Source organism: Phocoena phocoena, chromosome 3 (genome assembly GCF_963924675.1).
Source record: "Phocoena phocoena chromosome 3, mPhoPho1.1, whole genome shotgun sequence".
Classification (NCBI taxonomy): Eukaryota; Metazoa; Chordata; class Mammalia; order Artiodactyla; family Phocoenidae; genus Phocoena; species Phocoena phocoena.
This window is the reverse complement of record NC_089221.1, coordinates 130,397,180-130,420,698: the sequence shown is the minus strand read 5'-3', so window position 1 is coordinate 130,420,698 and position 23,519 is coordinate 130,397,180. Positions and strand designations below refer to the sequence as shown.

General features: G+C 45.1%; 1 protein-coding gene across 4 annotated transcripts in view; it reads right to left on the bottom strand.

Annotated features, from left to right (window-relative positions):
* Positions 1 to 23,519, bottom strand: part of GRIA1 (glutamate ionotropic receptor AMPA type subunit 1) — a 304,809-nt gene that overhangs the window by 24,553 nt on the left and 256,737 nt on the right. For all 4 annotated transcript variants that reach the window (XM_065873661.1, XM_065873662.1, XM_065873663.1 and 1 more), the window contains 2 exons: positions 19,377 to 19,575; positions 13,873 to 14,120 (listed from right to left, as the gene is read on the bottom strand). In XM_065873661.1, the coding sequence (XP_065729733.1) occupies positions 13,873 to 14,120; positions 19,377 to 19,575 (447 nt within the window). The remainder of the gene's footprint in view (positions 1 to 13,872; positions 14,121 to 19,376; positions 19,576 to 23,519) is intronic.

The following is a 23,519-nucleotide window of genomic DNA, read 5'->3' as shown; positions in this document are numbered from 1 at the left end:
ATCTTGCTCGTAGATATTCTCCCCACTGGTTCAAGGCCCTGTTCAGAGACTGCTGCTTCGTGCTAGAGGCCTTGCTAGAACTTCCACCCTGGGAAAGGGCAAGGTATTAACCCCTACCTGCATGGTTTTCCCACGTTGCCTTACCTATTGATTGTTCAGTCAGTGGATCTATCTGTCCATCTATCTGTCTGTCTTTATGGTACTTCCTCTCTTCTTTGGATTAGTGTTAGTTGTTACTGGGTTGTATCTCCTTTCTTTCCTTCTCCCTTAACTGGGACAGCACTCAAAAATTTCAGTAGTTCACACAAAAATCATGATTACTAGTTTCTTTTGAAAAATGAGACGATCTGGCAAATTCCCATATGGCAGTATTAGACCAGAACTGAGTGGAGGCCGTCCCCTCTAGATAGGCATATACTCTTTCGTTCACTAAGTCCCCACCATGTCCTAGGATACCCCAGAGATCGTCACTTCTCCATCTACAGCGTAGTGTAATGGATAAGAGCACAGGCTCTGAAGCTGGACTGCCTAGGTTCAAATTCTGGTTTGGCCATCTGCTAGATGTGTGACCTTTGATAATTTACTTAACGTCTCTGTGCCACTGATTGTTTATCTGTAAAATGAGGTTCTTTTTTTTTTTTGTTTTTGTTTTTTTGTTGCAGTACGCGGGCCTCTCACTGTTGTGGCCTCTTCCGTTGCGGAGCACAGGCTCCGGACCCGCAGGCCCAGTGGCCATGGCTCACGGGCCCAGCCGCTCCGCGGCATGTGGGATCTTCCCAGACCAGGGCACGAACCCGTGTCCCCTGCATCGGCAGGCGGACTCTCAACCACTGTGCCACCAGGGAAGCCCTAAAATGAGGTTCTTAATAATACCTACGTCATTGGGTTTTTGTGAGGGGATTACATGAATTAGGGAATGCATATGCGGATTTAGAGGGTCTTGCCATATATAGCAAGTGCTCAATAAATATTAACTATACTTATTATTTACCCTAAACTGGTTTTGTTTCCTCATGCCTCTGTTGAAAATGAAGAAACCACATAAGGGTTTCCCCGGGTCCATTTCATTCATTTTCTTTTCCTGGCCCCCGGGGGCATGTAAGCTGCAGTCTCTGCGTTAGATTTTGGGATCTAATCTTGGGAGTGCCAACGTCATGATTTCTGCCTCTTTGCTTTCCTTTAAAGTACTTACTTTAGTGCTTTGAGGACACTATACGGGGGATGTTGGTAGAGTCCAGCTGCATGATCACGGTCATATACTTTCTCGCTGCTCCTAGGATAATCACTGGTAACAGCGAAAGGCACTATTAAGTCCCTGTAAGAGTTGGTTGATTTAATTTGTATTATATGGTCTATGCAACAGGACTAGTATTTCCTGGTTCTCTGAAGTAGGCAGAGCAAACACATCAACTGACTTGATAACCTGCTCATAAAGTCACAGTATACATGGAAGTTGGCTGGGTAGAAATCAGTCCATGTGATATGCAATCAATAGGAGTTTCCTACAAGGAAAATTTTTTCTTAGGTTCTGTGGGACAGTTGGCCCTTGCTTTACTGAACTGTACCTTGAATTATAGGTGGGGAGAAATAAAAAGCAGTAAGAGGATAGAGACTGGAGTGGGGAAAAGTAGTGTTTATGGGACTCAAGGAGACTGGCTTGACTAGTACTATGATTTTTTTTTTTAACATCTTTATTGGAGTATAATTGCTTTATAATGGTGTGTTAGTTTCTGCTTTATAACAAAGTGAATCAGTTATACATATACATATGTCCCCATATCTCTTCCTTCTTGTGCCTCCCTCCCTCCCACCCTCCCTATCCTACCCCTCTAGGTGGTCACAAAGCACCGAGCTGACCTCCCTGTGCTATGCGGCTGCTTCCCACGAGCTATCTGTTTTACATTTGGTAGTGTACATATGTCCATGCCGCTCTCTCACTTTGTCCCAGCTTACCCTTCCCCCTCCCCGTATCCTCAAGTCTATTCTCTAGTAGGTCTGTGTCTTTGTTCCTGTCTTGCCCCTAGGTTCTTCATGACATTTTTTTTCTTTTTAGATTCCATATATATGTGTTAGCATACGGTATTTTTCTCTTTCTGACTTAACTTCACTCTGTATGACAGACTCTAGGTCCATCCATCTCACTGCATACAAATAACTCAATTTCATTTCTCTTTATGGCTGAGTAATATTCCATTGTGTATATGTGCCACATCTTCTTTATCCATTCATCTGTTGATGGACACTTAGGTTGTTTCCATCTCCTGGCTATTGTAAATAGAGCTGCAATGAACATTTTGGTACATGACTCTTTTTGAATTATGGTTTTCTCAGGGTATATGCCCAGTAGTGGGATTGCTGGGTCGTATGGTAGGGAGGCAAGAATATACAGTGGAGAAAAGACAGCCTCTTCAATAAGTGGTGCTGGGAAAACTAGACAGCTACATGTAAAAGAATGAAATTAGAACACTCCCTAACACCATACACAAAAATAAACTCTAAATGGATTAAAGACCCAAATGTAAGGCCAGACATTATCAAACTCTTAGAGGAAAACATAGGCAGAACACTCTATGACATAAATCACAGCAAGATCCTTTTTGACCCACCTCCTAGAGAAATGGAAATAAAAACAAAAATAAACAAATGGGGCCTAATGAAACTTCAAAGCTTTTGCACAGCAAAGGAAACCATAAAAAAGACCAAAAGACAACCCTCAGAATGGGAGAAAATATTTGCAAATGAAGCAACTGACAAACGATTAATCTCCAAAATTTACAAGCAGCTCCTGCAGCTCAATAAGAAAAAAGCAAACAACCCAATCCAAAGATGGGCAGAAGAGCTAGATAGACATTTCTCCAAAGAAGATATACAGATTGCCAACAAACACATGAAAGAATGCTCAACATCACTAATCATTAGAGAAATGCAAATCAAAACTACAATGACGTATCACCTCACACCAGTCAGAATGGCCATCATCAAAAATCTACAAACAATAAATGCTGGAGAGGGTGTGGAGAAAAGGGAACCCTCTTGCACTGTTGGTGGGAATGTAGATTTTTTTTCTTTTAAATGTTCTTCCAGAGGAATAAATCTCATTCCCATGGGAATAGGGAATATGATTAAGAGGCCATTATGCTCTTCTTCTGCTAGATGTCTGTGCTGAGGAGGGATGAATAATATATGTAAATTTCCCTGCCTGACTTTCTTTTGTTTGAGAACTGCTGGCTTACTACCTCCATCTAGTTGGGAGGAAGTGGCTCCTTTGCTTAGGGATTCACCTGGGCCTTTGTCCCTTACTCTCCATAGAGAGATGCTGATTAGATATGATGATCCCAGCCCACAGGGCCACTCATAAAACATTCCTGAAACAGGTGGCCCAGAATTTCCGTGCAAGCGCTCAACTCAGGACTACCCCTACCCTTTTCTTTCTACTTCTGGACAAATGGATGGAAGCAATGTGGCTATTAGCCGAACGTTTGTGGTACCGAGTGTAAAGGGAATAAAGCTATACATTTGAACATTTCTGTTCCCTGGTATCCTGCAATTTCTGCCCTACTGCAATGAAAAGAAGCCAAGAGAGGTCTGGCCCAGAGAAGGCACTCACCACTTATTTGGATGGATCCCCAAACTAATAGAATAGATGGTGAGTGTTGAGGGGAAGCAGCAAGTTGAGGGGGAAGTTGAAGAGCAAAGGGGATTAACATCCAAGAACTCCCGATGCACCATGAGCTCTTCCTAAGTGATTTTATTTATTCTCAAGACAATCCTGCGGAGCCTGTTTTAGGATCCCCATTTGGAGGATGAGAAAACTAAGCCTCAGAGGGATTAAATAATGACACTCAACACTTCTTAGTCACTTTAGTATGTGCCAGGCACTGTGGCACATTCATAGAATCCCATTTAACAACCGCCGAAGTTTATGTTAGTGCTACCTTCAGTTGTTATGTTTGGGAAAGTCAAGGCTTTGGGAGGTGAAGTGCCTGAGTGCCTTTTGTCATTAACTGGCAGCCTGTGATTCATACTCAGCCCTAAGTTCAGGGCCCCAATGATCAGTCAGTGGTCCCCACTGCTTATTGCTACTTTCCCAAGATCACACGCGTTGTAAATATGGGAGACAAGGTTTGAACAGGGTCTGATCCACACAAAGCACATTGTTTCCCGCACCCACGAGCCCTGAGCGACAGAGCTGGGACAGGTATCCAGACCTTTCCTGTCCTGGTCTGCCTTTGCGTAACAGCAGCTGCCTTCTGAGAAAAGGCAAAAGGCTGGGCAAGTCTGGAAAAAAGTTGCTCAGGGGAGAGAGGCGGGGGGAGGGGGGGAGGTTGAGACAGAGAGAAAAGAGGTGCCACTTTTAACAGCATCAGCCTCTTAAAGCAACATATAATTTGTGTATCAGCGGGAGAACGCAGTGCTTGGGCAGGCAAATCACAGCCCGCACTGGGCTGCTGTTCTCGCGGTCAAGGCCATTCAATTCCTGTGGGGTTCATCTCCCCAGATCCATCCTTGTCACCTTGCTCTCTCCACATTCCTCCTGTCTCTCCTTAACGTGTTGCTCTGCCATTTACGAGCTTCTCCACCAGGCATGGTAAAAACGGAGCCCTAACAGGAGTAAGTGCGCGTCTGTCTTTGGGATGCCGCCAGGATCCTCCAAAATAAATCTTGCACCGTGGAGCTCCAGCCTAGCCCAGTGCTTCAGGAAGGAGTGCTTTGGCTGTGGAGTGCAAATGGACCTGGTGTCTCATTTCCCCTGGTGTTTTCAGGATGCCACCTTACAAGTTGACAGAGGCAGGGGAGGATGCCTCTGTTAGCACGGAGGTGGAGGTGTGGAAGAAAGGAGGGTTTGGGAATCAGGGTTTGTAGTTAAGCCCTGTCCCACAAGTCACTTTGAGAACCTGGGCAAAATCTCTGAATCTTAGCTTCCTCGCCTGTGAAGGAAAATGATAATGCCTAAGTCAAAAAATGAGAGAGGGATGACTGATTGGACATCGCTAGGGTGCTGAATGCATTCGTTTCATATGTATTCATTTCGTACGTCACAGTAGGTACACAGCAGGTATGAAATGAATACACAACTCCTCCCCCCCCCCCCCCCCCCCCCCGCCCATACACTTATGGTAAAGTCAGGCTAAAGTGGTCTGCTTTTCATTGTTGAACTCCATCAAAAGCTCTGCAGAGTTTCTGGAAGCATAAAATGCTTTAGGGGTGTTTTTGTTTCAGTCTGTCATGGGCAGATAGGGAAGCTTAACAAGCAACGAGTGTGCCCCTTTCTGCTGTTAGGCAGGGGGTAATGACGTCAGCCTGTGATGTGACCCTGCCCCTTGCACTGTGTGCCTCCCCCATGCAAAGAGTGCAGAAGGGAGGAAGGATTCCCTAGAGATTCAGGCAGTGTAGGCACCTCCCTTCACGGAGCCTCACTTTTCTTATTTGTATATTGATTGGGTGGGACTAAGTTGCGTGTAGGTGTTGGGGGGAGGATAAATGATCTTTTTCCTCCAAATAATCATCCCTTCCTGATAGTTTCCCTCCTTACGTCCACGCTTGCCTCACACGGTTGGGAAGATCCCAACCTGGGGTCAGGCTGGCTGGATTGAAAATCCAGCTCTCCAGTTTCCACACCAGGTCACCCTGGGCAAGTTCCGTAACCTGTCTCTGCCTCAGTTTCCTGAATTGTACAATTAAGGTGAAAGCAATATTACCTTCCCAGGGTCGTTGTTAGGATTACATAAGCTAGTGAGCATCACATACTTCAGAGAAGTGCCTGGGATGAGTCAGTGCTTGAGAAATGTTAACAATAGGTCTTAGCATCACTAAAAGGCTAAATCACGCCCCCATCCCCCGCCTGGGCTTGTGTGCTGGGTTGCTGCGCCAGTCTCCTAGCAGGCTTTCTTGGTACTCTCTCTGAGCCATCCCATGTGTCCTGACCCTAGAAGCTTCTGTATTGATGCAGCCCTCCTCTGGCAAACCTCCAGCCTCTTTTCAAACACACACATACACACACACACTTTCTGATTGCCTCTTTGTCCCTCCCTTCTTTTTTTCTCTCTCCCTTTTTATCCCCTGATTCCCTCCCTCTCTTCCTTTCTCTCCAGCTCTTCTGAGGATACAGGTGAATCCAGCCTTTCTGCTTGGAGACCTTTGTCTCTGATCAGGCCCGACCTGGGTCACAGAGTTCAGGGGGTTACCATGACAACAAGCATCCCTGGCTGCCCATCAGGAGGCAAGGACCAATTGAAAGGGACTGTCATTTCCCTGGGACATACTGCATTTATTCTCAGCAGTGGGGCCTGCACCAATACCATACTATGGGAATAAGGTGGGAGGGAGGGAGAGAAAGAAATATCAGGTTTTTTTTTTTTTTTAGTGTGTTCTCTGTGGGTGTGGATCACAAGTTGTTCTCAGAGAGACATTTTATTTCTAATGCAGCCAGTGTAGGGGGCTGAGGGTGGGGCTCATGTGTACTTCTCATGAACGCAGTTGGTTTCACAAAGAAGAAAAAATAAGTTATTTGGCTCAAAAGTGACTTTCTGGTAGGTCTAATGGGAAGAGGATGGGGTAGAGAATTAACATTAATGAGTACCCTCTGTGACAAGCACTTTATGTTATTTCATCAAAACTCAGAGCAACTGCAGTGAATTGTCATTACTCCAATTTTACAGAAGAGAAAACAGAGGCTCATAATGTTATAGTGACTCACGAAGCTAGGTCAAACTGCTGGTAAATTAATGGCCCTTGGCCTTGAATTGAGGCAGTTTGACTCCAAGGATCATGATTTTGACACTGTTCAATGCAGTTTCCCTGTCATTCTCCCATTATATTAATCTTCCTTTTCTTCCCAAGCCACTGCTTCCTCAGAAAACACGTACATGTCTCTTCCCTGACGTCTAACCTTGCCTCCCAAAGTGGACCGCTGTCTACCTCTAACAGAATCACCGAGGGGACTTGTGGAAATTGCACATTTCTGGGCCCTACCTGGACCTGCAGAATCAGGAATCTCAGGAATCAGAGTCTAGAAAGGGGCATTTTCAACCAGCTTCCGTAGAAGATTTTAATGCATCCTAAAATTGGGATATGGTTCTTTTATGGCAATAGATTCAACACCACCAGGACGTCACTTGCTTATTTGTTTCCCAGTTACATTCTGGGTCAGGGTGATTCCCTAAAAGTGGCAAACCCTTCTCAACGGCCTTGAAGATACAATCATGTCACATGGTCCCCGTGTGGAGGTGGGCAGCTAGGAGACCCTCAACCCCTGGAAGTGAGACCACTCCCCGTAAAACCTTGTGACATTTCTTCCTAAGTCATGGCCTTGACCTCCCTCTTCTTTTTTAGCCAGATGCCAATACAGACGAGTGGTTCTTAGGAGATATTTTCCAGCCTAGGGTTGTGTGAAAGGAGAAAAATCTATTCAGTAGGAATGCGATCGAAACTAAACTGTTGATGAGCAATCTTGAGCTTATGTCCGATTAAAAAATAAAATAGATATAGACAAGATACAGTGCAGTAGGAGGAAGGTAGAGGTAATTGGCAGCCTCTATCGTTCTTGCTTGTGTGCCAGGAATTCTGTACCCCTCCCAGAGATGCCTTCCTCAATCTTTAGGTGCCCCAGAGGTGAAGCTGAGGGGGGGGACACATCTGCCCATTTTCTGTCCTTGCCTGAATCACTTTGTACCTGGGTAGTCCTGAAGCAGGAACACAGAAGTCCCAGAAAGCTCTCATAACAGAGTTCTTTCCCAAACTGCCAAGTCTTAAAATAAAGGCTATGACTGATGACAGACATAGAGCCGCTTCTTCCATCTGTCCCCATCTCATTATGATCTGTAACCACATTCATTATCGCCTACCAAAATGACCACAATGGCTTTCTAAGTGACCTTCCTGCCTGTGAGCCTCCTCTCTGGTTCTCGTCGCAAACCACTGCCAGCATCATCTTTGGGAATCTGTCTGATCGTGGCCCCTCCATCAGTGGCCTTCCATGACCTCTCCTGACATCAGATGAAAAATAGAGCGACTTTTGAAATCCTTTGCACTGGGACCACAGCCAGTCGCTCTTGCTTATTAATGCATTCTCTAGTTAAAGTGGATTCTTGTTCCTGAAAACAGGCCCTATGATTTCCCACTGCTGTGTTTGTTGTTATTCCGTCCCCTCCATCTGGAGTTCCCTGTCCTTACTTCTCATCTATCACAGTTTCTTCAGGGCCTAACTTGGATGTCACCTTGGCCTCGAAACTTTTGGGAATCCTCCCATTCAGATGTGGACTGTCCTCTGGAGTGTTCCCGGATCTCTTAGGGCATTGAGCAGAACGGCGGGCATCTGTGTAATACTGCTCATGAACTGTGCTTGACTATGCATCATTGAGGGGCTGGGATCGCTCCCCTCTCACCACTGCCCCCTGAAGTACAGCACACAGTCCTTTGTGTGGAGAAGATACATATTTGGAAAGGAATCTGTGAAGCTGCATGCAAAGCCCAGGGAGTGGGTCTTAGACCCGCACCCACTAAGCTGTAGGAGAAGGCTGCATTGTGCTCCTCCTGTCACCTTGGCTCACACGTCTGGCGTGGATAAGACACGTGACAGAACACAAACACGTCATGATCACAGGGACCAGAGAAGACGCTGCGGAACCACAGTCACAGTTAAAGACCAGACTTTGACCAATGTCCCGATTAGGGTATAACTCTTAGCAAATCCATTAAACTCCCGATAGACGGTTTGTGAAGGAGAGTCATTAGTTGAGATTCTAACTCAGGCCCACCTGGTGTGGATTCCTTCTTGAATGGGTAAAACAGGGGTCATGCTCCCTTAGTTAGGAAATTTGAATACATCGTCTCTAACTGAAGGGAGTCTTTATCATAATAAAGAAAAGAGACGTCAGTTCAGACCAGCAGATACATTGAGTTAGCAACAGAAGGGCCAATGGATCACAATTAGTGGATTTACCTATTCCCTTTCCCTAGTGACTGGCATTGGCTGCGTAGGTCTTTATCCACAACCTCAGGGCTTCGGAAACAAAATCCAGCCCCTCACCCAATCCCAAGCATGCAGTGACGGCCAACAAACAGCATCTGTTTCAAAGAAACACCACCTGTCCAAATGGAAAATCAAGCACGGAACCACCTTGCTTCCTGAGTATTTGTTTCCAGAGCAGAAGAGACAAATGCCATTCTGTCACTGCCACAGCCTTTTAATGCTCTGTAGGGACAAGCCTGGCCTCTGCCAAGTAGACTTGGCAAGTTTTAGAGGAACATTTGGGCCTTAGATATCGGCTCTCTGACCTTCTGGGGCAGAGCTGGGTGATCTGCCGTGGAGGAACCTGGACCTTTTTCCAGGCAGGCTGGAGGGGAGTGAATGCCCCACAGGTGTGGTCAGCTCTGGCTTTATGGAGAGTGGTGCAGGGGACTGCCAGGGAGGTCCTTTCTGGCTGTGGGCACTGGCCCTACGTCTGGAGCACATCTGCCTTGTGAGGGCAGCCAAAGCCCCACCTTTCACAGGGCAGAAGAGAAGTTTGCAAGGTCTGTAGTGTAAAACACTCCTGAAGAGTCTGCAACTTGGTGAATGACTAGACAGTCTTTGAAAAGGTATTTTCTACAATTCTAAATAATCTGAAGACAACATTGATTTCCTCTGCCATATCCTCTTTAAGCACACTTAAGCCCCTTTTCATTGGGGAACAGAGGTATCATGTCCTACCCCTTCACTCTTCTCCTCCTTTTCCACCTCTGTCATGCAGAATGGTCTGCTGGGATCAGATCAGTGAATCTAAGATTGTTACATCAGGCACATGTGTCTGTGGCATTTGGCTTGCCATGACTCTTTGGTGTTTGACCATGACTTGGGGAGTCAGCATCATCTGGGGCATGTGAGACAGAGACCTGAAGGAAGCCGGGCTGGTCTGTGGGCGTGCATGTGTGGTTACTCATATTTTCTGTAACCATTTTGCAATGATATGTTTCATGGGACCGCTACACTGCTGGTTGCTAGAATGACTCCTTTTATTGCTGAGATGAGAAGTAGGCGAAGAGGGACTTTCCCAGGCCAGAAACCCAAGGCTCTCTTAGGATGAGCGTTGCTCTTCTGTTTTCGAGTCAGGGAGCCCCATGGCTCTCATAAAGGTTGCCAATGGAGAGAAAGGAGCACTGGGAGAGAGCTGGGGCCATGTGGGCTCCATTTAGGTATTCTTTTTTTTTTTTTGCGGTACGCGGGCCTCTCACTGTTGTGGCCCCTCCCGTTGCGGAGCACAGGCCCCGGACGCACAGACTCAGAGGCCATGGCTCACGGGCCCAGCCGCTCCACGGCAAGTGGGATCTTCCCGAACCGGGGCACGAACCTGTGTCCCCTGCATCGGCAGGCGGACTCCCAACCACTGCGCCACCAGGGAAGCCCCATTTAGGTATTCTTGACTTGCACATCAACCATCTGTGATCTTATCTGGAAGATGTTCCTTTTCATGTCTCTTTCCCTTTCTCTTTCTTTCTCAAAATCAATAAATGACTTGTTATGTCTCACAGAGATGTAAGCAATAGAATTAGGTATTTATTTGTTATAGAGTTGAACTATTTTCAGTATTTACACCAGAAAGAATCTTGGGGCATGCAAAACCCATAAAGGCAGTGTTACTGCTCAAAGAAGTGGTGCATTAAAGAGGAAGGGCATTAAAGTGGGCATTCACTATCACCTTTGGCCTTCAGAGTGGTGAGTGGATGCCCTGGGCTCCAAAATTCTGCATTTAAAATTATTGAGTTGACGGTGATTGTTTGCCCAGTTACATAGGTGCTGGGAACCTGGCATAAGTTCGGTCTCCTGCCTTTCACAGTGTTGTCAGTCATAATGCCCAGCCCTGAGAGTAAGTAACATCCACGGGCTCTGGAGTCAGACTGACTGGGCTTGAAATCTGGCTCCTTTATTAGCTGTGTCCACCTGGTCAAGTAACTTAATTCTGTGCCACCGTTTCCTCATCTGTAAAATGGGGATAATGGTACTTCATAGGGAAATTAAGAGGATAATATGAAACACTGCACATAGCACAGCGTGTGGCATGTGGTAGGCAGTCACTCAATGGTAGCTTTTATTGTAGAGGGAAGTAATTTGAGTCCCAGGTGACCGGAGATTTACGTTCACATTACTGAGTTTGTCACCATGTTCCAGGCACCCATGGATAGGGTAGGGTGGTAGAAGTAATGTATTGAGTGGGCAAATCGTGTCACCTTCTGTACCTTTTTTTTTTTGTTTTCAACTTTGCATCCAAATATTTAGATCAAATGATGTCACTGACCCATAAAGCCTTCATTAATTGTAATACTGCAGCGTCATTGGTGTTCCTGGACCTATAAGAACTCATTCTCTACTTTGGGCCTTTCTAGGGTGATGCTCTATAAGTACCTAAAAGTTTCTTTTCTTGCCAGGCACTATCCTCTGAATCCCCTTTGAACTTTGCCTAAACTTGTACAAAGAGATTTTTAAGTTCTTGCAGACAAAAATGCATGATTAATAAATACTGGGCCATTTGGTTTCCCTTTATTAGGTCACATACAATTATTTTTACACTCCTACAGATATCGTTATTTCCTGATATTTGGACAGTTGCTTACAATTCTTCAATGTATTTTCATTGCTCTTCAAATAAGGACAAAAATCCTTTACAAAGTCTGTCTGCATTTCATTATTCTCCAATCGTAGCTTAACTTTTTCTCCTCTTTATTACCCGTGCTCCAGGAGTACTTAGCTTCTTTTAGTTTATCAACTGTACCATGATTTCTTGCCTTAGAGTCTCTGCACGTTCTGTTCCCTCTGCCTGGACTGTTCTTCTCTTCCTCTCCCCTCACTATACTTAGTTAACTCCTGTTAATCTGTCATATTTCAGCTTGGAAAAAAAGCATCCTTGGAAAAGTCTTCTCAGCCACCTCCTACCTGTGCTTCACGCCAGTTGGACCTTGTTATCTCTGGGTGTATTTGAGATCTTCTCTGTGTCTTTATTGTTCTGCACTTTCAGTTGAATCAGCTGCTGATTTTCATCTGTTTATCCTGCTCGGGACTCATAATTTTTGAATCTGAGTATTTATGTTATCCATAAATTTTGGAAAATTCCCTTCATATATTACCTCTACTTCATCCTCTCTTGTCTCCATACGGAACTTAAAGAAGACGCACCTGGCATTTTTTTCTGTCTCATGTCTCTTAGCCTCTTTGGTATATTTTCTATCTTTTTATCTCTCTGTGTGATATTCTAGGGAATCTTCTCCTATTTTTTTCCAGTGCACTAATTTTCTCTTCAACTCTGTCTGATTTGCTGTTTAACTCTTTTAAAATTGAGATTTTATATTAATGACTACATTTTTTTTCACTTCTGTGAGTCCTAATTGATACTTTTCCAAATACGTCTTATCTTTTATGATAGTGTCTTTTTCTTTTAAAAGTATTTTTGATTACTTTTATGTTTTTACTTGTACTTCTGATTCTTGCTCATGTATGTTGTCACATAATTTATAACTTTGCCTTGCTTAGCGCAGACCTGGAATAATTAGTTCATGCTTTTTACTATGGTTTTGGTTTCCTTTTCCCTTTTTGACCTAGAGATTTCTTAACTTGCATTTAAAAGTGTATTTGTTATATCTTTCTCCAGCATATCTAGGTGTTTAATAGTGGGGGTTTTATTCTGCCAAATTGCTGGAAGTAGGTGTCCTCTAGGTCCCCTTTTATAGACTATCATAATTGTCATGAACCATTAAACAATAACCATCTGTTTAATGCCTTTCTTCCCTGCAAGAATGTAGTTCCGTGGGACCCGGACTATGTATGTCTTACCCCCAAACTGTAGCTCCAGCTCCTAGCCTAGTGCCTAGAGTGTTGTAGGGATCAATATTATTGGAATAAATGAATGAAGTGGAGGCAGAGGTGGCTCTGGATGTCATGTCAAAATGGGTTAGGAGCCTCTCTCCATCTTTTTACAACCTTTTAAAACAGTCTCACCTTTCCTTGAATGCTACCCTTCCCTAAAGTGATTTAATCACTCTGTAATTGACACAATGTCTTACAGGTGACTTTACACTATTGCTTTCGTTTACCTTCTATATAGATTATTCCATTTGAACTTAAAACCACTTTGGACCTAGGAAAGGATGAGATGGTTATCCTCTCTTTATAGATGAGGATACTGAAGGTCGGGAGATGATATGTCTCACCTTTTGTAAGACAGTCAGTAGTAAATCCCAGAGTTAAATCTAGGTGTTTTGACTTTAATTTTACAGGACTCTGCCTTAGCTGTTTGGAATGTATACCAGAGCTTCTTTATGTGAAAATAAAGTCCACTTTGCTTCTTCACTTAAATACCTGTTTCTTGCTAAAGATATCAGCATCTAGGAAAGAATGGGTGCTACCCCTCGCTTGGTGCTGTTTTGATTTCCACAGCTAGAATCTCAGGACTCAAATGACTTGATTTTTCATTTGGACCATGTACTTGCTTCTTTGGAGACAAACATTACAAACCACCTTCTGTCAAAGAATCCAGGTTGCTCGAGAGCCCTGTTCGTGGCCTAGTTGGATGTGGAGGTGTCTGGTAAAGGATGGTGTGTTACAGATCACACAACAGAAACACAAGGTTCATCAGTGTTTACCACTTGGAGGGGTAAGGCGAGGCGTGGGAAGGGGACACATGGGCAGCGACAGTCAGAGCAAGCTGAGGCCCCCGGGTCAATTTCCAACCTCAGGGCTGAAGATCTTGGGTGGCTGGAATCTCCCAGGCCCATAGGTGTCTAAGAAGAGACCTCTTGACAGCTCCCACTGTGGCCCTGGAGCCATGTGGCAGGCACAGCAGCTTCCTTTCTGAGGTGGGGAGGGGAGAGGGAGTACCAAGGAAGCAGATCTTGGCTACTTACCTTAGGGCGGACCCCTTGGGCGTCGCAATGCCATAGCCTTTGGAATCCAAGTTACCTCCCACTTTCATGGTGTCACAGGGTCTCCGTTGCTCAATATACTCATTCATGGTGGACTCTAGAAGGTAGGCGTATTTGCCTTTGGATTTCCTTACTCGGATCATCCCCTCCTCCGTGGTCCGCACAAACACGGATGGTTCTGCTGACTTCATGTACGTCCACATCTTCTCAAACACAGCGATTTTAGACCTCTGGCAGGGGAGAGGAACGAAGCTGGAATTAAGCGCTGGCTGTGCGTGGTGGCATGGAGGTCGGCCCACACACAATAATGAAGAGCCAAGTGTGGCTTGATCACACATTCATGAGCGAGATTAGCTCAGGAAGAAACAAATTATCGGTGATTGCAAAATAAGAGGCTCTAATTAGTACCAGTAGGCTTCAAAGTACAAATATCTTGCAAATGCAGAATGAATAGGAGAACTCAGAATCTTTTAATTACTGCTGAATAGTTATAGCCCTCTTAAATATGGGGAGAGTTAAGAAACTGGGGCTCTGTCTGACTTTTCAAGACATCAGAGGACCTATTTGTTGTTCAATAAGGTCACATTCACAAAAGCCCTGAAGAAGTGGAGAGCTGACGATATAGGTGGAGTCTGATTTCATCGTTAAAGGACAACACTAAAGAATTTCTAATAGATCATAAGTGCCAAGTTCCAGTCATCCCGTATTGCAACACTGGCCCTCAGAATGCAAATTGTTGTCTGATAAAGTTAATAACTTGGGACTTAATACTGTCTTCTGCTTACATTTCAAAAACCTCTACCTCCAGCCAAGCTGCTTTCCTCATTTCCTCCTGAACTCATTTTGGGCCTTCCTTCCTTTGTGACTTTGCCTCATTTGTTCACTCCCCTGGATATGTTGGTTCTCTCCAGCCATATCCTACTCAGCATCTCACAGATCAGAACAAATCCTGTGTATTCTGAGACCATCTCGGTTCCAAGGACAGTAGTTCTCAAACTCTAGTGGGCACCAGAATCATGTATGGAGACTGCAAATATGCAGACCCCCTGGCTCTAAACCTAGAGATTCTGATTCAGCAGGTGTTGAATGGAGCCTAGAATAAATCTTTTTCAGAAGTTCCCTAGGTGATTCATCTGTATGGTCTGTGTGGCCCTCACTTTAGAAGGAATATTGTGAGGATTGATGTTCCTCTAGGACACATTGTCCAGGCGCTCACTGCATGTCCAAGCTAGACTTTTAGGATTGAGAGCCATTCACACTTGGGCTTAGGTCTCAAGTTTGTGAACACTACCTGAGGGTAGGGGACGTCTTCCCTTCTTTGGGTCCTGCATAGAGTCTAACCTTGCATCTATCTAGTAGGTTCTTAGTTAGGGCCCATGGTCTAGGACCACAAATCCACCCTCTCACATGTGATGCTCTTCCTAAAAAGCATCCTTTCCCCAACAGGTAGATGTATTTTAGGGCTACTGGTATCTGGCTTTTGAAAATGCTTTGTAAATGGACAAGTGTTAAACTCATGTAAGGGACTATTTTTTTAAAGACAGTTACTACTAGAGTTAGGCCACCTATGTAATCTGGTGGTTGATATATAGATTACAGATTTCTTTAGTATAAAATTATCATTATACATGCAATATGTCATTATTCTTTGCACACAATATCAGATTTATTTTCTTGATATCAACAAGCGTTGGCAAAATATTGATATGCAGTTAGCTTGTTGCTTGAGCCAATAAAGATATTTGGACCCAGAAAAACTCTAGGTCTCAAGGAAAATGAATGGAGATCATTACTGAGAATGTCAGGGAAGCGTTCCCTAGAGTGAATTGTAAGATAGTCTATAATTAGATAAATGAGATGATTTGTTTCACTAGATGGTTTGCAATCTAGGAAGGACACTGGCCTGGGGGTGAGGAACCCTGGGTGGTAGTCTTGGTTCTATTGCTAACTTTCCTCATTTGTTCTATAAGGAGTTTGGACATGGTAACCTTTACGTTCCTTGCTAGCTTGAAATATTTGGTTCTTTACGTGAATATTTATCATTCAAGCAACAGTGTCCAGGTGAGGAAAAAAAAAAAAAGAAAGGAGAAAAGGGAGGGAGGATTATCAAAGTTAGGAAAAGAAATATCCGAGAGCAATCGTAGCATCTTACAACGTATTGAATATTCTCTCACAGGAAACAGGAAAATAGATAAATTCAGCTGTGACCAGATTTGCGGATCATCTTCCAGGCACAAAACCAGCAAGACACGCAGCAGGGCAATTGCAAGATGCAATGTGACCTGGCAGGATGCTCACAGCGGGGGAACACTGGGCGGCTGACAGGCAGAGCTGCAGAGCGCTCTGGGCCACAGTATGCAGAAAATTAATATGTCCTCTCAGCCTCACCCCAGTGCCCCCAATGCCGAGGCTGCACTCACAGTCGCTTAGAGTAGAACTATCAGGAAAATGTCATCTCCAGGAATGCGAAGGCAATGTGAGTGGCAGGGAGGATTGGAAACAGGCTTGGGGTATTTGTTCTTGGATCTCTCTCCTCATCCGCAGCTCCCACAGCCCTTCACACATCTTAATTAAACTGTCGGTGGAGGATTAAGTGACTCTGGGTTGGGGCTGCCGAGAAGCTCTGGGCTGGCACGGGGATGAAAAGCCAGACTGTTCAGAAGTAGAATTCTTGTTGCCCTGTTCCCTCCTTCTGCCTTATGGGGGTGGTAGGTGACCTTGTCTCCCCACCCACCAAGGTTCTGGTGGGATAATTCTCAAGGTCAGCGTCACAGAGATGGAAGGGCTCACAGGACACATCGGGTCAGCAGCACTCTTTTGTTTTTTTTTTTTACAGGTGAAGAAACCGAGGCCCACAATGTGGCAATGAACTGTCCAAGTCATGTAGCTTGTTAGTGGCAGAGCCAGGAGGAGTAAAACCTCATCTCCTGATTGCACCCCTAGTACCTTTACACTACACCTAGCTGTCTCCCTCGTTTTATGCTTTATGTTTTACTGGCTGCAGGACTCTGGGCAAGTAACGTAACCTTTCTGAGCCTCAGTATTTCTCTCCTGACAATGGCGATAATATGTACTCACTACACAGTGTCGCCATGGAGATATATGAGGATAGAACACTTTAAAGTGGTAAAGGGCATACCCCAATGCCTGGCACGTAGTAGGTGTTCCGTAAGTGGTGCAATTACTACTAATAATTATGACTTTTCTTCTGGTTGGACTTTAGGGTAGAAATGCCCAATACATGTTTGGCTTGGTACCAGTTTCCCTTCCTATATACATGGCAGACATTGATAGCAATTAAAGAATTCTTTCATACTGAGCCCGATGTGACCTCAGAATCCCTCTTAACATAGAACTCCAGGCAAGCACTCTTGACCAATCAGAGTGAACTGTTGATACAACCTATTTGCCTAGTCTAATGAAGTAAGCCTGGCTAGGGCACAGAGCTTGTCGAATATGCACTGCCTTGGTTCTAAATGCCTAGCACAGTGCTCTGGACAAGAGATAGTAATATGTGTATTTCCATAGTTATTAACAGAACGTGGAAGTCTTAAGTCTTAGCTGTGCCTCTGAATTAGCTAGGGCATGCACATTTTCTTCTTTGGACCTCACTTTCCGCAACTACAAGAGTGGAGGGTTAGACTGGATTTGTCTATGGGCCTATCTAGTAACTTGAGCGATCTTTAAAAAAAAAACTATTAATGACACCATCCATTAGGACAGTGTGGTTCAGTGCAAGAATATTTGGGTCGGAATGAGGAAATTCAGATTTTGTACCCCTCCCGGACACTTGCATCATGAATTCCCTGCATCTCAAATTCTTGCCTGCAACGTGGACACACAACCCCTGTTCTGCCTTAGGTCACAGGTGAAACATAAAGGAGACCATGGATGGGAAGGGGCTTCGGGGGCTGTAACATGCGAATGTACCGGGGTGGAGATCATGGGTATATAATGAGTGGACAGATTGGGTGGTTCCCGACTGCATCAGCTGGGCCTGGGGCATAGAACTGGCTTTATGGACAAATATCAGGCATCTCCTTCATACTCTGGTTACAGGCTAAAGATGTCAGAGAATTGTAACAAGATTACAAGTGCTTTTTCTACTAACTGGTTGGGTTAGCCTAAACAAGTCATGTTTCTTTCTAAAATGACGACTCTGACCAGATGACCCCTAAGTTACCTTCTTGCTCCAATATGTTGAAAATGAATGATTTTAGTCTTGGAACCTCCATCAGCCATGGTTAGGACTTTGGTCCCTCTTCTGCCTGTCATACAGAACGCAGAGCCCACGATCAAGAGGCTGTGCACAGCACCCTGAGGGTTCACTCAGAGTCTGGGGTTTGCTCCATGAAGTTGCAGTGAGAACCCAGTGGGTCCGCATAGGATCCCCACCCTCTTGTCCGAGGCGATGCAGAGGCTAGCTCTGTATTCTCCTCCTCCTCCTTATTGGCTGTGTGACCTTGGGCAGTTACTTTTACCTCTCTGAGCTTCCTTTGTAAAATGGGGATAACAAATCCCCAACTCGCCTCTGATGAGAGGATGAAATAAGTCATGAAATGTGTGTTTCTTAGCACAGGGCCCAGTTCATAGTATGTGCTGAGGAAGTAGTAGCAATTGTTTATTATTTTTATTTGATTAATATATGGTAACTCCCTGTGCTAAACATTTCCAAAGTCCAGGGAACTACAGGTTTTCTTGCCTTGGAACATTTGTTCAAGTTGCTCCTTTTGCCTAGAATGTAATTAGCGTACCCTGATCTAACTTGGTTTCATGATGTCTAGAGATGTTTACAGGTCTATCCTTTGTGGCCATAATCCCTCCCTACCCCTCCTTCAGGATGGCTTTCAATTGCCCACACCCTCCGAAGCCCTAATGGGAAATGGAGCCCCCATTCATTGTTCTTTGTTTCCTTGTATTTTAGATGTCCATCTCTTTTCATCTCATAATGACTCTTGGAGGTTGACATTATTTTCCTCATTTTGCCTCTAGCCACAAGACATCTCCACCACCTCCACTCCCACTTCACATTTTCTATATCTCCTGGCACTATTTAATAGACTGCCTATTCCAGTTATTATTTCCCATATAACATCTCCTTATTCATCAAAGTCTCCAAGGAGGGGACACAAAGGGCATCAGGTTGGGACCTTGTTCCTCGCTGTTCCTAATCAATTACTAATAAGGCTGGAGATGCTTATAGGAGCAGGAAGGGAATTATATGTCATATCCTTTGCAGCCCTCGGAGAACTTGGCACAGACTGGTATACATAAAGGGTCTAATTCAATGCAAGAGCTTTGAAGTTTCCACGAATGCAGAAATGAAGGTTTCTCAGAGATCCGTAGAAAGCTGAGAAATGTCTCAGTTTCCCTGACTTACGCTCAGTTAAGCAGTTGCCTATAATCTCATGCTAGTGAGAAGGATATTTTACTGACAGTAGTGGTTCCCTTTTGTGGAAGTGCCCTGGGACAAGGGATGTCCCTACCCTGAAGAACTCCTTCGTGGATCCCGCTTCTAGGGTCCCGTAAGCGATTTCTGTCTGCTTCGCTAGGTCCTCGGCACTCTCAATGGGAGATACCATCCTCTCCACGGTCAGGAAGGCGGCCAGGTTGGCTGTGTAGGAGGAGATGATGATCAAGGTGAAGAACCACCAGACGCCGCCAACGATGCGGCCAGACAGGGACCTGCAGCCCAAAGGGAAGAGGTGTCAGAAGCACAGAATCAATTACAGAAGACTGTGGGGAGGGGCCGAGGGCCAGCCCCAGCCCATCCATCAGCAGAGCTGTCAAGCCCTCTTGCACCCTAATCTTCTGTCAGCAGGGTGTGAGAATGCAAACGTCAGAGTCTCCTGTGCATTTTCCTTCCTTACCGTGGATAAGGACCTGTGGGGTTGCCATCCTTCATGGGTGAGACTGCCCTGCAGGTACATCTTCACGCTCACTCTCACACATACATACACATCGAGACACGAGACACATGCCAGCAAAGACACAGATATGTCAACATTTGCCCGCAAAAATCACAAACATGTATAAACATCCTGTTACAAGCAGTTGCATACATGCCAAATGTATGTGCGTACATATATAAACGCAATGCATTTACACAGATGTTGCACACATTTGATTATGTCCAGAAATGTTTCCAGACTGCCTTCTCGCCACTGCCCTCCTGGCTGGCAAAGGCCACCAAAATGATGGATTAGAAGGAAGGGAAGGGAGAACATTTTGGAAATAAAGACAACACTAGCACTCCGTCCAGCCACCTTGGGGAATGTCACTGTTGAGTGCAGGCACGGTTCTGCTCCTTATCAAAGAGAAAGAGAATTTGGCTGAAATAAAAGACAAAGGATAGTCTGATCTGGATCAAAATGGCAAATATGACAATCATATGTGAGACAAGAAACTTATCCTTGATTTTTGGGTCCTGTTCTCTCTTATGCCCAAAACTGTGAAGAGAAACGTGACCAGCCAAGAGTTCCACTGGGATTGTTTGGATTTGGCTAGGAGACTTCAAGTCCGGGGCTTCCCAAAGATGTTACCAATGATGTAGATATTATATGGGGAAATTTTATGTGGTGATTTTATGTGGTGGCTAGACATGGCATCGAGCCATACTCAATCAGATAGTGATAAAGTTATTTGCATTCCATTACTCCTTCCATGCTGCTCAGTTTATTAAGGAAGTGTCATCCTGGAGCTGCTGTGCCCTTAAGCCCTTTATAACATGTGCTCCGACAGCCTCAAGCTCAGAGGTGACAACGCTTAACTAGAACCTCATGCTTGACATCGAGAGTAATCACCAATCGAAACCGTGCGTTTTATGGATAAGGAAACTCAAGAGTCCCAGATCCTACTGACTTGGGAGCAACACCCAGGCCTGCCGGCTTGCTTGACTGTTGAGACTTTGTCAGCCCTCTGTGTGTTATTCCCATGTTCCTGTCTGTCCTACTTTGTTTCGGTTTCTGAGAGACTCCTTTTCACTTCAGGCAGACAATGCTCACCCCAGGAAATCCAACGAATACTTGTTATTGCTTGCTATATAGAAAGCACTGTTCCTAGATGCTTCACAGGAAGGGGGAAATAAGAGGAGACTTGTTCAAAGGAATGAGAGCAGGAGAGTGCAACAAAACGATGTCCTTTGAAGAACAGCTTCAGGAAGAGGGGAGACTCTACAGGAAGAAAGGGCTTGGAGAGATATGTTCACTGAAGGTCTGATGTGAGGCTTGTGCCTTGTGACCTGAGTGAGGCGCATTTGGCAGAAGTTGCAGGAAACGGATGCCATCTAAATAGGAGGAAGATATTTTTGATGGGCAGGGTAGTACAACAGTGGCTATCCTGGGGATGACAGTGAGTGTCCCTATTTCTGAAGATGTTCAAGTGATAAACTATTTATAGAGATGTTGTACTTGGTGCCTACCCTTGGTCCTCCAGGGTACTAAGCGCTGGGGACACAACAATAAGCCAGACAGAGGAAAGGCCAAGCATCATGTGGGACCAGAGACGAACTGCTTCCTCTTAACACTCCTCCCATCTCTGAGACCGTGTGATTGGAAGTCGTACATAAGTAGGTCAGGATGCATGGCTTCCATTGGACCGTCAAGCAAGATGAGGTACATAGAGGCAAAATCATTCTCCCAGTGCCCCAGGACTAATACACAGTTGTACTCAAGATCACACCAGTCTTCTGATAACTAGTCCAGTGCTCTGTTCACCTTAAGAGACAGCAGATACAAGTGTCCAGGCCCGTGTGAGGATGCTGCTTCTTTTCCAAATCTGGATGATCACAGTGGCATCTGACCTGGACTTCTTGCCTCCATTCAACCCCCCTACCCCCCATCCTCCCACTCCTCTGCCGAATCAGTTCTCGACAAGGGAGCCTGCATGATCTTTTGGAAAACGTTGATTACATCTTGTTTCTTCGTTGCTTAAAACCCATCAAGGCCCTCCTCTTACACTTGGAATAAGATTCAGCTCCTTGGCCCGCTCTCCAGTGCTGTCCCACAACGTGGATTCTGTAACTCTGGTCACTCTGGACTTTGTTTGATCCTTTATACTCAGAAGGCTCTCACCCTTATCACATGCTGCTCTTTCCCATGATCAGTCCATCAACCCTGTTCATCCTTCAGACCTCATCCTAGTCATCACTCTTTCAGCATTCAAGCACATGACTCTCAGAGCCCCGTGCATCTCACATTGCAGCTGGTGTCTGACATCTATTTGTGTGACTGACTGTCAGGTGAACCCCTAGAGCACACGCACTGTGAGATGTGCCATGTTGGATCTCTAGCACCCAGCGCAGAGTTAGCCTCAGTAACAAGTGAATGCACAGATGCCACCTCTTTTAGAACCTGAAGGTTACATTCACATTAGATTCTAGAGCCCAGGAATAATTTTCAGGGCCAGGAGAATTCTAACCTGCTGTGGTTCAGGATGTCTGGAGTCATGGTTTCAAACTGTGTGTTCAGGATGGCAACATTACGTGAACCGAGAGACCCAGCTGAAGTATCCCAACTTGGGGATCTATCTGTTGAAGCTCAAAGGCCTCCCAAGAAAGGTCCAGGCTTATGGGTCCTTTTTCCTGTTCTTTAGTATTTATTTGCTGGATGTTGAGAGGAGCTTACCCTGCATGGTATTCCCTACATCCCTGCCTACTTAATGAAGATAGCAAGGAAAAATTCTTCTGCTTCACAGCCAGCAGAATAACTGTCATTGTGGAATAACTGGAGGGCTGGGGAATAGGCTCTTCAAAATGGGACATGATTCCAATGCTTCATTTGTATTCAATTTGTAGTATGGAACTTGAGTGTGCGTGAACCCCCTCCTTCAGTTCAGACCTGGCACAGGCAAAGCTGGGCCTCTACCTAAGAACTCTGTATTTTCCCAGCTCCATCCCAGAGGCAGCCCTTCACTTACAGCCCCACAGCCTTGGCAAACTGCCTGTCTAGCTGGGCCTTAGTCTTCCACTTCTGTTTAATGGGTGAGACTAACCCTACTTCATGATGAGAAACCAAAACTTTCAGACCTAGAAAAACTCTCAGTCCGTTCTTTTCCTTTAATGGATACAAGCTATCGAAACTAAAATGGTAGAGGAGAAAGTACTTCGAAAAGTGCTGTTGAAACAAGACATTATTTTTATGATGATGATGAATTCCCCCAGGGGGTCACAGGGCAAAGCATCACTTTTCTTCGGAGGGATGGCACAGCTGTAATCTGAACCCCTTAAAGGTCTGCCTAGTCACCTGAATTTTATTGGTCTCATAACTTGGCATAGCTCTTCCCCAAACTCCCTAGGTGATCAAGGAAACCCTTATGTTCCTCCAGAATTGGCCACAATTTATGTGGCTTGTTGGACCTTTATCATACTTGAACTTGATTCATTGCTCTGGGAAGTGGATGGGAGAGGGATGAATGCCCCCATGTGGCAGATGCAAGAACTGCAGGTAAGAGATGTAAGGGGACTTGCCCATGGTCACACAGTGAGGCACTGGCAGAGCTGGGACTAGGACCCAGGACTTCATATTTCCTGTCCAGCACTCCAGCCACTGCAGAGCATTCCCCCTTTCACCAACTTCTGATTCGTCCGTAGATGGACATGGACTTCCTCACCCCATGACGGTTCATGATGT